We start from the raw sequence: 12,884 nt of genomic DNA, 5'->3' as shown, positions 1-12,884 counted from the left end.
TTTGATTTATTGTAGAGATGAGGTCTCGCTGCCCAGGTGGGTCTCAAACCCGTGGGCTCAGGCAATCCACTCACCTCAGCCTCCCAAAGGCGCGGGATTACAGACTGAGCCACCGAGCCCAGCTTATATTGCTTTAAATAATAAAAACAGCTTGCAGAGATTATAAGCACTGTAATAGTAAAGAGTTTTCACATATATACATTATTATTTGATTCTCAAACCTGGAGAGATAGATAGAACAACCATTATTATTCTGATTTTCCAGATTAAGTAAATAGATATCTCAAAGAGTTTAAGTGATTTCTCAAAGAGTTTAAGTGGTAGAACTATGTCTCAAACTCAGGCCTTCCAGTTTCCAGGCCTCTTTATATCACTTTCACATCTTTTCTATGTCTGTTCTTATCAATGTGGTCACTTAGTTACCACCATCTCTCAGAAGGCAAAATATATATACATATTTAACCAACTTTGTAGAGCTTCCTGGGAACTAATTTAAGAAACTTCTTCCAGTGCATGGAAACATAGCTAAGAACAATCACCAAGGCTGCTGTACACAATGTTCTACATAGCGGCACATACTCAACTTTGTGTGTATGTGTGTGTAAGTAAAATATGCCTAATGAAAAGCTCAATAAACTGGGCTCGGTGGCTCAGTCTGTAATCCCGCACCTTGGGAGGCTGAAGTGAATGGATTGCCTGAGCCTGCAGGTTCGAGACCCGCCTGGGTAACTTGGTGAGACCTCATCTCTACAATAAATCAAAAAACTAGCCGGGCATGGTAGCGCATGCCTGTAGTTCCAGCTCCTTGGAAGGCTGAGGCGGAAGGATTGCCGGAGCCCAGCAGGTCGAGGCTGCAGTAGCCGGGAGCGGCCACTGTACTCCAGTCTGGGCGACAGAGTGAGACTCCAACTCAAAAAAAAAAAAAAGCAAGCAATAATTAAGAAGCATGCAATAAATATTTGACAAATAACTGACTTGTGTCCTAGACAGGGAAAAAGAGAAGCGGAACAGCAGATGAAGAATATAAACTAAAGTAAGTCCTCACTTAACACAACACAGTTCTTGGAAACTGACTTTAAGCAAAACAACTTACAACAAATGAATTTTTTTTCTCATCAATGTTATAACAAAATGACAGTGAATGAAATGATGTTATTCGAAGACCTGATCTATATTCAAAATGGAAACTGAAAAATGAAATCAGAAGTCACCTGACTTCAAAAGTTAAAAAAGCACAGATGTTTGGATACATTTTAGAGATTACAAAATTTTAGTACTGGTGTTTCAACATCTGAAGGTAGTGATTTTCAAAAGCCAAAGTGCATCAGAATCACCTGGAATGACTCTTAAAATGCAGTTCCCTATGCTACACTGCTAGAGTCCAATTCAGTAAGTCTGAGGTGACCTCCAGTAATCGGTATTTTAATGAGCCCAGGAAATTCTTATACATTGGACACATTTGAAAAAAACACTGCTAAGGTATCTCTAGTATCTTAAAGTGATAAAGATCCTCAAAAACTTCATTTGAATTATTTTAAAATATAATCACATCGTATTACTTTGAGAATTAAGCAACGAGGTTTACAACTCCACAGCAGGGGATCAAGGCCCTAAGAAGCCCTAATAACATCACTAACCACATGGCTGAAGGTACTATTGAACAATTCTTTAGAAGAAATGTCCAAAATATAACTAGCTTTACATGTTAATAAACCAACCATCACAGAAAAGCATGCAATTTAAATTGAGCTGGAAATCCAAAAATAGGAAGGCACCGTATGATGACTGTCACAGGAAAAGCAGTTTTCATTTTAACATACCAAAGGAGCTCAGCCATAGCAATGAAATAAAAACAGAATGCAAACACTCTGGGATTTATTAGAATTTTCCCCCTCCTCTTCAAGAGGAAGGAGAAACCCTTTTAAATAACAGATTTATCTAATCATTGTTCAGAGTCTGAGTTTTAGTTCAGTCTCCATTATTCAAAATATTTTTAAAACTGCACAGGTGGGTCAAATGACTGTTCTGGTTCATCTTGATTTTGAAAGGAATGAATTTCATCACCTACATAAGGATTAAATTCAGAAAACGTCATGGAAATGTAATCCACAACAGGTGGTTCCCATTCTAGCAAATCTGAGTTACTCTCCACCTAAAAGAGGACAATTGCCCAGGTTTCCTCCACTGCTTGACCATCTCTCTATTTAAATTGACTTCATGATATATGAGCTGGGTCAGACTATACCAAGTGTCACAGTAAATTTTTTTTTTTTGGTATCTGATAAATCTGAAAACTGCAATGCAACTGTGCTATCTTGATGCCATTGCTGTATCAATCTCTTGTCCTCCTGAAAAAATCAAAACTTTTATTTCTTGTCCAAATTGGATATGCAAAATTATAAACTCCATAAAAGAACATAACAACACATCAAAGTTCCTGGAGTATGACTATTATTATTATTATTATTATATACAGAATCTATATATTGAGTTCAGAAAACCAGAATTCAAAGACTACAGAAAACTATGGGTTTTGAGGTCAAAGGAAGTTTGATCAGTGTCTACTGTCTTGATGGACTACTAAATATTTTTTACATTACCCCAGTGCTCTAAATCATTTCCAAAAATGATATTCTGTTCCAGTCATTATACATTGGCCACATTCACCAACATCACCTACATTTCACAACAAAGAGGCACTACACTTGGAGCCAGAAACTCCAATTTTGAGTAATTTCTCTGTTATCTCCTAACCAAATGATGTCAGACAAGTTAATATCACCTCCCTGAGCCTATCTTCTCATTTGGAAAATAGGATATGGCTTTACCTACTTTCAAAGTTGTAAGAATAAGTGAAATAAGGTATATGAAAAGACTTTTGTGAATTATAAGAAAAAATCATTCAGTTGTAGCCGGACTCGGTGGCTCAGCCTGTAATCCCGCACCTTTGGGAGGCTGAGGTGAGTGGATTGCCTGAGCCCGCGGGTTCGAGACCCGCCTGGGCAACTTGACAAGCCCTCATCTCTACAATAAATAAAAAAATCAGCCGGGCATGGTAGCGCGTGCCTGTAGTTTCAGTTACTTGGAAGGCTGAGGCGGAAGGATCGCCGGAGCCCAGCAGGTCGAGGCTGCGGTGGCCGGGAGTGGCCATTGCACTCCTGTCTGGGTGACAGAGTGAGACTCCAACTCAAAAAAAAAAAAAAAAAAATCATTCAGTTGTAAAAGATTCCAATCAATCATTTCTCAATATGAAAAGACAAAAAACAAGCACTCTACCTCAATCAAATCGTATACAAAATAGCAACTGAGCTAAAAAGGAATTTAAAGAAAAGGCAGATAACGTTTATTTTAGGCTTACTGCCATATTTCATTTAGGCACACCCGAGACTCTGAGCAGACCTTTATTTTCATGGCTGCACTAGTTTCTATGTCAAGATGTGTAGCCATTCTTATGAGTCAAAAATAATCACACAAAAACCATGAAAGCCAGATTCTATTTTTCTTAAGCCTCAGGCTAAGAGAAGTGCTGTGCTTTGTTTTATGCTCATTCCTACTTCATTATGCCATTGCAGGTTATAAAGTTGGGGGAAAAGAACAAAATACTTACAGCTGCAGACACTATCTGGGCAGAAATTCCCTTCAAAAGTGAATGTCGCATAACTGATCCATGGAGAGAAAAAGAATCAGGTAATTTCTTCTTCCTAAAAAAAATGAAAACGTTTAAGAACAGACAAAAAAATTGAAAAGGCCGGGTCCTGATGCTTTGAAGGAATACAAAAAAGTAAGAAAAGTAGAAACCAACACTGCAGGCAATTTGTTAGTTCTGTGTTAAAAAGAGGTATAGCAGGCACAGAAGCTCATGCCTATAACCCAAGCACTTTGGGAGACTGAGACTGGAGGATCACTTGAAGCCAGGAGTGCGAGATCAGCCTGGCCAACATAGCAAGACCCCCATCTCTATAAAGATATAAATAAATTATCCCCCCAAAATAAAGGCAATACAAAGAAGTATAAAGAATCTAACAGTCCTATATTAAAATGTTATACTAAACCCACTTTGAACCTTAGAGAAGCACAAGCAGGAAATGAACCTTTTTCACTGGCTCAAACAGTTCCTTGCCCACCTCAAGTAATGCAGCAATAGGTTCTGCAGCTCTCCAGAAGGCTGCCTAGAGAACACTCCTCCAGCCTACAAGTCTACAGTACCTCTACTGCCTTCCCACTTTGCTCACCTTCTTTGCCCTTCTCCTGTCTTTGGCCAGTCTCTCATTCCGCAAACAACTTCCTCAAATTCCCCACTCTTTCCTCACTCTCTGTTGCTCCTACTAATGGTTCTTCTCACTTACCCTACTCACCATCATACAAAAAGTGATTTTTAAACTTTTACCAAACATTACAATGATACAGCACATACTCTGTATCATTACAAGTATATTCTGAAGACGCACTCAATGGCTCAGCCTGTAATCCCGCACCTTGGGAGGCTGAGGTGAGTGGACTGCCTGAGCCCGTGGGTTCGAGACCCGCCTGGGCAACTTGGTGAGACCTCATCTCTACAATAAATCAAAAAATTAGCCGGGTGTGGTAGCCCATGCCTGTAGTTCCAGCTACTTGGAAGGCTGAGGCGGGAGGATGGCCGGAGCCCAGCAGGTCGAGGCTGTGATGGCCAGGAGCATGCCACTGCACTCCAGTCTGGGCGACAGAGTGAGACTCCAACTCAAAAAAAAAAAGTATGTTCTGGCCGGGCGCAGTGGCTCAGCCTGTAATCCCAGCACTTTGGGAGGCCAAGCAAAAGGACTGCCTCAGTCCAGGGGTTCAAGACCCAGCCTGGACAACTTGGTGAGACCTCGTCTCTATAATAAATCACAAAAATTAGCCGGGCATAGTATATGCATCTGTAGTTCCAGTTACTTGGAAGGCTGAGGCAGAAGGATCGCCTAAGCCCAGCAGGTCGAAGCTGCGGTGGTCATGAGCATGCCACTGCACTTCAGCCTGGGCAACAGAATGAGACTTCAACTCAACAACAACAAAAAAGTATGTTCTGGCAATACAGAAATAAGGAAGCCACAGTTACTACTGTCAAGGATCCCACAGCTTAGTTAGAGAGACTGACAAGTAACTCAAACTGAAGGATAAATGTTAGACTAGAAATATGAATAAAGTACCAAATAAATGCAGATGAAGAAGAGCTTAATTCTGTTTATTTGGGGGATATCAGGGATAACTAGGGGAAAAAAAAAGATGTCTGATTTGGCCTCGATGGATGACTAGGAGTCTGTCAGGCAAAAAGTCCAAGGAGAAATATGAAGATGTAAAGGTGCACAGTGTGTCAGGGGAGTCATGAACATACAAAAGGCCTGGGAGGACTGGAGTGGGAGTGCTGAGAGATTAGGACAAAATGGTCAGCAGGGTCCAGACTGATGGCCACCAGAGGAGTTCTGATACCAACTTATAATAGGCAACAAGATGACACCTTGTTGCCTATCTTTTAAGCAGGTAGTGACCAGATCATCAGAAACATTCACATTATCTATTTGAAGGACACAATGCTGAACAGGTTAACATATCCAGCAACGGCCCCTATACCACAACAGATGGTAACCTAAAGAAGACAGAACTGATATAGGCAAATATAAGAAGAGGGAAAATACACAGAATAGTTTATCAATATTAAAGTCACACATGAATTCAATAATGTATTTATATTATGATCTCTTCACTTCTCCTTCCTTTTCATGTTCTCTCCAAGAATGTGGAAGGTGAAAAGCAGCCAAAATTGAAGTTATTTAGGTTAGAAGTCCTTTTTCCAAATCTTTAATCATCTCTGTGATTCTCCTCTGAACCCACTCCAAGAGATGAAGGAATGCTGGGGCTGACCTTAGGGAGTAGAGAGAGGCATACAAAGAACAGAAGGATGGTGAACCAAGCTCCATGTTTCCACCACAGACACTGTGCCAGCCTTGAGCTGTGCTCCCTCGAAGGGCTCCACTGCTTCTAGGAGTCCCTGGTTATTATTATGACTTCCTACTGTGGCTTCAGAAGACAGTGGTCAAGGCCCTTTTATCTTCTCCCTCAACAGTGCAAAGTCTTTAGGATTTAATAAGCATATTATTTCCATACAAATAGACCTTCTACTTCCCGTGCAGGGCTTCAACAGACCATATTCTACCTTAAAAAGATATTTACACTTGAAATGATCAAATATTTCAACCACATGTAAGTGTGATTGACATGGATACCTACCTTTTTAAGTTAGTCCTGTCACCACTGTCGGAGCTTGCCACAGATGACGTATCATAAGAGTGGGAATCAATAGTATCAATGTTTAACAATGTAGGATCCTCGAGAACAAAAGACTCATCTTCATCATCAGTCTAAATTGGAAAAAGATAGATCAATAAATTCAAAATACTCTATGAAACAAGTCAGGCATCAATGGGTTTCTCCAAAGCACTCTGCTTTTCACCTCTATTCCATACATTTTTATTGACCAGCGAGACATAGTACAGAATTACCAGAATTAAACTCTAGATAGGTATCTCTCTCCACAGAGAATTTATCCAAAAACTTCTTTCTTGTAGCAGGAAGAAGCAGGGGGAGTTTTGTAGATTATTGTTTGCTGTAAAATATTTTATACTTGATCTTAGCCAAAAGGCCTGGAAGCGATACAGACTGTTTCTTAAAATTCAAACCTGTACAGATGTTTCAGACAGAAGAAAGGCATTCTGGGTAGGAAGCAGCATGTGCAGACACAATGATTTCATAACATGGATTTTACTCATGGAAAATAAAGTAGTCCAAAATAAAGGAGTATATGAGTAGAAGTTGGAGATGATCCTAGAAAGAAAAGCTGGTACCCAAATTGTAAAAATCCTTATATTCCATTAACCTAGGTGGCAGCTGGGCCATGACTATCTTGTTTACCACTGTACCCCTAGTGACTAGTACAATGTCTGACACATAATCAGACTCATTTATTTCGTGAATATTTAGTATACTATATATAGTAGGAAGCTGCAAGTCTATTGAGATTTTTAAGAAATGGAGAGACATGATGAGAACCATGTCTTAGATAAATGGGGCAGGCCAAGCATGGTGGCTCATGTCTGTAATCCCAGCACTTTGGGAAGTTGAGGCAAGAGGGTGGCTTGAGCCCAGAATTTCTGAGACCAGCCTGGGCAACATGGTGAAACCTCATTTCTACAAGAAAACAAACAAAAAATAGCTGGGCATGGTGACACACACCTGTAATCCCAGCATGGGTGACTGAGGCGAAAGGATCACCCAAGAAGTCAAGCCTGCAGTGAGCTGTGATCATGCCTTTGCAACCTGGGCAACAGAGTGAGACCCCAACTCAAAAATAAAAAATAAAAGAAGAAGAAGAAAAGAAAGATAAATGGGACAGTAAGAAGAATGAATAGGGTAATGTTGAGACTTAAGGACAAGTAAGAGAGCTACTGTGACATTCCTAGCCAAGGAATGCTGCAGAAGTCAAGAGAGGGAATGAAGGGAAAAAACATACTGAGATAAAATCGAAAGTTGCTGATTACCATTTACAAGGATGCAGGGGTGGAGGAGTGGGAGCAGAAGTCAAATGAGATTCCAAGGTTTCCAGTTTGAACTAGGCAAAAGGTGATACTGCTAATTGAGGTAAGAGATAAAGCCAGGATAAGGGGCTTGGCTTTGACCAAGTTGATTCTGAGTGACAATTACCCAGGCTAGAGTACAGTGGTGCAATCATAGCTCACTGTAGTCTCAAACTCCTGGGTTCAAATGATCCTCCAGTCTCAGCCTCCTGAGTAGCTAGGACTACAGTCACACATCACTATGCCCATGCCTAGCTTTTTATTTTTTATTTTTTTTAAGCGATAGGGTCTTGCTATGTTGTTCAGGCTTGTTTCCAACTCCTGGTCTCTAGAGATCCTTCCTCTTGGGTCTCCCAGGATTACAGATGTTAGCCACTGTGCCTATCTCATTCTCTACTTCTTGAAACTTTCCCTTCCCTTGGTTTGCAGTACCTTTCTCTTTCCTGGTTCTCCTCTAACTTATGTGGCCCCTTATCTGTCACATGATCTAGCTTCTCTTCAACCCAACCTTTCAATGCTGTGGTCCCCCAGGATTATATTCTTAGCTCTCTTCTCTTCCTTCTTCACACAACTCCTATTTGAATAAACTCAAATCTATGGCTTTAAGTACCATGTTATGCAAGTAACTCCAAAATCTGTGACTTTAGCACCAACATTTCTCAGAGGTTTAGGTCCAAATCTACAACTTCTTTTCAAATATCTCTGTACACTGGTCTTCTACACAGGGTTAGGACTGGCTAGGGGACATTATACTACTTGAGAGCTATTAAAGGTTGCAACGGTAGCTGTAGAAAAATGGAAAGGAGATAATTCAGAAACAAGAACCTGCAGCAACAAGGTCTTAAGGAAGATATCAACCAAAATGTTATTTGATTTTTTTTTTTTCCCATCAATCACTCTGCCGCTCAGGCTGGAATGCAGTAGCAGGATAAAGATTCAGTGCAGCCTCAACCTCCTAGGTTCAGGCAGTCCTTCCACCTCAGTCTCCCAAGTAGCTGGGATTTCAGGGTATATACCACCATACCTGGCTAACTGTTTTCATTTTTTGCAGAGACCAGTCTATGTTACCTAGACTGGTCTTTAAGTAGTAGGCTCATGCAACCCTCCTGCCTTAGCCTTCCAAAGTCCTGGTAATATAGGTATGAGCCACAGCGCCCGGTCTGTTTTTTTGTTTGTTTGCTTATTTTTGAGTCGGAGTCTTACTCTGTCACCCAGGCTGGAGTGCATTAACACAATCACTATTACCGTAGCCTTGACCTGCTGAGCTTGGATCCTTTCACCCGGATCCTTCCACCTACTACCTTCCTAGTAGCTGGGACTATATGTGCCTACATGCCAAGCTAATTTTTTTTTTTTTAATTATTGTAGAGACAAGGTCTTGCCATGTTGCTCAGGCTGGTCTTGAACTCCTGACAATCTTCTAACCTCTCAAAGTGCTGGGATCATAGGCATGAGCCACTGTGTGTCCCAGTTATTTGATTTTCTTAAATAGCCTGGGGACAAAATTAATATATCAGATAAATTAAGCCAGATTTACAGGATAAATGAAAGAAAAGGTAAAGGAAAGAAAAAATTTGAAGACGTCAAGGCTGACATCTGCTGCTGCTATACAGTTAAAGATATTAATTTTCTTTTCTTTTTTTTTTTTTTTTTGAGCTGGAGTCTCACTCTGTCGCTCAGACTGGAGTACAGTGGCTGCTCCCGGTCACCGCAGCCTCGACCTGCTGGGCTCCAGCGATCCTTCCGCCTCAGCCTTCCCAGTAGCTGGAACTACAGGCACGCGCTACCACGCCCGGCTAATTTTTGATTTATTGTAGAGATGAGGTCTCGCCAAGTTGCCCAGGTGGGTCTCAAACCCGCGGGCTCAGGCAATTCACTCACCTCGGCCTCCCAAGGCGTGGGATTACAGCCTGAGCCACCAAGTCCAGCCAATATTAATTTTCAAGACAGCCTACAGACTAGGAAAAAATATTTGCCAACTGTATGTCTGACAAAGGCCTAATATCTAGGATCTACAAGGAACTCAAACGTGCTAAAAAGAAAGAAAAGCCAAAGCCTACAAGAGATGTGCAATTATACCAAAAGGCAAAAAGAATAAAAACAAACAACCCCATTCCCCAAAGAGGGCAAAAGATATGAATAGACACTTCTCAAAAGAAGACATACGAGCAGCCAACAGATAAATGAAAAAATGCTCAGCCTCACTAGTCATCAAAGAAATGCAAATTAAAACCACACTGAGGGCCAGGCTAGGTGGCTCAGCCTGTAATCCCAGCACTTCTGGAGGCCGAGGAGAGTAGATTGCCTAAGCCTGAGGGTTTGAGATCAGCCCGCGCAACCTGGTGACACCTCATCTCTACAATAAAATTAAAACTAGCTGGGCGTGGTGGTGGGCGTCTGTAGTTCTGGGTACTCAGAAGGCTGAGACGGAAGGATCCCCGGAGCCCAGCAGGTCGACACTGGGGTGGCCGTGAGTGTGTGTGCCACTGCACTCCAGCCTGGGCAAGGGAGTGAGACTCCAACTCAAAAACAAAAACAAAACAAAATTAAAAAACCACATGAGATACTACTAACTCCAGTCAGGGTGGCCATCATCAATAACTTAAAAAACAACAGATGCTGAAGAGGATGCGGCAAAAAGGGAATACTTCTACACTGCTGGTGGGAGTGTAAACTAATACAACTTCTGTGGGAAACAGTTTGGCGATTCCTAAAAGATCTAAAAATCAACCTTCCATAAGACCCCACAAGTCTCCTACTGGGAATATACCCATAGGAACTCAAATCACTCTGTGAAAAATACACCCACACATGTATGTTTATTGAAGCATAGTTCACAATAGCAAAAACATGGAATCAACTGTGCTGCCCATCGAAGAGGACTGGATAAAATGTGGTACATATACACAATGGAATATTATGCAGCCATAAAGAAAGACAAAATTATGAACTTCACAGCAACCTGGATGGACTCAAAATCTATAATACTGAGTGACCTATCACAGAAACAAAGCACTGAGTATCACATGTTCTCACTTATAAGTGGACCTTGAACATAATACTATATCTAATACTTATCATAATACTATAAGAAAAGGATTGGCAGTAGTGGGAAACGGCCAGGGGAGGGTGGGCTTGGGATTGACAGTAGTAGGAATCTGCGCCCTCATCAACAAGGGAACATGCATAATGAACGTTTGTATACCTAACCCTGAATTGTACCCCACATCTTTAAGATAAAAAATAAAAAAATTTAGAAAACAAAAAGATATTTTCTCGAGCAGCTCCGGCGGCGGGAGGAGCGGTAGCGGTTCGGCAGCCCAGCTTCGCGAAGGCTCTCCGTGCCGCTGCCTGCAGGCACCCGGTACACACTCTGCCCACCGCCAAGATGCCCAAGAGGAAGGTTCGACTCTGCCGAGGGGGCGGCGAAGGAAGAACCCAAGAGGAGTTCGGCGCAGTTGTCGGCTAAACCTGCTCCTGCAAAAGCGGAAGCAAAGCCAAAAAAGGCAGTGGGAAAGGATAAATCTTCAGACAAAAAAGTGCAAGCAAAAGGGAAAAGGGGAGCGAAGGGAAAGCAGGCTGAAGTGGCTAACCAAGAAACTAAAGAAGAGTTACCTGCAGAAAATGGAGAAACTAAAACCGAGGAGAATCCAACCTCTGATGAAGCAGGAGAGAAAGAAGCCAAGCCTGAATAATGTCATATCCCATGTCTTATCAGTGGTCCCTGTCTCCCTTCTTGTACAATCCAGAGAAATATTTTTATCAACTATTTTGTAAATGCGAGTTTTTTAGTAGCCCTAGAAAAAAGACAAAATTATGAACTTCATAATTTTGAAGTTCATAATTTTGTCTTTAAGTGTAAATGCTTTTTTTTAAGAGGTGAAATCATTCGCTGGTTGTTTATTTTTTGGTACAACCAGAAAATAGTGTGGGATATTGAATTACAGGAGGCTTTGACTGTCTTGAGTATCAGCTTAACAGTTCATAGATGGGGGGTTAGTTTTTATATCCTATAATGTGAAGTATACTAAGTGGCAATATGGATCACAGTCCTGCATTTAATGTCTTGAACATTTAAAATTACTTCTATTCCCATGTTGTTTTTTAGTAGAATTGTTTCCTAAAGAAAACCACTCCTTGATCATGGCTCTCCCTGTCAGAATTGTGTGCACTCTGTAACATCTTTGGTCGTGGTAGTCTTGTTTTCCTGATAACTTTGTTAATGTGTTGTGAAAGATTGAAAAATTGAGTATGTTGTGTATATGATAAATTGTGAATTGGTGGGATGTGTGTAACAGCTTATCAACATTTGAAGATACTGGTACTTGAAATCCTATTAAGGAAAATTTGCCTCCAAATTTTAAGCTGAAAAGTCACTGGAATAGCTTTTTAAAAATAACAATACATGGCTTTTTCGATTTTCGGTACGTATGTTAAGAACTGAGTACAAATTGAAATGTCTGTGTACTGATCCTCAACACAACCAATAAACTCAATTAAGAAAGACTTCCAGAAAAAAAAAAAAGATATTTTCTCCATAATGTGGAAAATCTATACAATCCTATCAAATTGCAGCTGCTCTGTGTGTTTGTGTATGTAAACTGATAAAGTGAAAACACACAAGACCAAGAATAAGCAACACAATTTTGAAAAATAACATCAAAGCTGGAGGATTTAAAACCACCTGATATCAAGTCCTATTATCAAGATTCAATAATTAGAGTGTGATATTGGAACAAGTATAGACAGAACAATGGAATCAGATCCATACATATATGACCACCTGACTTTTAACAAAGGTAACACAAAAGACAAGAATATTCTTTTTCAGTAAATGGTGCTGGCTCCTACCTCATACTATCATACACACAAAATATTTCACATGAATTAGAGATCTAAACGTGAAAGGTAGAACAATGAAGATTTTAGAACAAAATAGGACATCATCATCATGACCTTAACTGGCAAAATCTTCTTAAACAGGACACACAAAAAAACCATAATGGAAAAGTTTAATTAGCCAAACTATATTAAGAGCTCCTGCACATCAAAAGAAACAGCAATAGAGTAAAAAGGTAACCCACAGAATGAAAGAAGATAGTTGAAATACTTGTTTTTTTTTTTTATTGAGTTGGAGTCTCACTCTGCCACCCAGACTGGAGTACAGTGGCCGCTCCCGGCCACCACAGTCTCGACCTGCTGGGCTCCGGCGATCCTTCCACCTCAGCCTTCCAAGTAGCTGGAACTACAGGCGCACGCTACCACGCCCGGCTGATTTTTTTATTTATTGTAGAGATG

General features: G+C 40.8%; 1 protein-coding gene and 1 pseudogene across 1 annotated transcript in view; one reads left to right on the top strand and one right to left on the bottom strand.

Moving 5' to 3' along the window:
• The window catches only part of VPS8 (VPS8, CORVET complex subunit), a gene marked incomplete at its 3' end in the record, with an annotated part of 188,224 nt that overhangs the window by 153,252 nt on the left and 22,088 nt on the right, over window positions 1–12,884 (bottom strand). The window contains exons 4-6 of the mRNA XM_021714853.1: window positions 6,244–6,374; window positions 3,608–3,701; window positions 2,069–2,152 (exon numbers count right to left, since the gene is read on the bottom strand). Of these exons, the coding sequence (XP_021570528.1) occupies window positions 2,069–2,152; window positions 3,608–3,701; window positions 6,244–6,374 (309 nt within the window). The remainder of the gene's footprint in view (window positions 1–2,068; window positions 2,153–3,607; window positions 3,702–6,243; window positions 6,375–12,884) is intronic.
• LOC110596040 lies at window positions 6,832–11,373 on the top strand (annotated as a pseudogene).

Source organism: Carlito syrichta, unplaced genomic scaffold, assembly GCF_000164805.1.
Source record: "Carlito syrichta isolate Samal-C Ts95f unplaced genomic scaffold, Tarsius_syrichta-2.0.1 Scaffold305827, whole genome shotgun sequence".
NCBI lineage: Eukaryota > Metazoa > Chordata > Mammalia > Primates > Tarsiidae > Carlito > Carlito syrichta.
The sequence above is the reverse complement of the archived record's forward strand: the minus strand, read 5'-3'. Positions and strand labels throughout refer to the sequence as shown.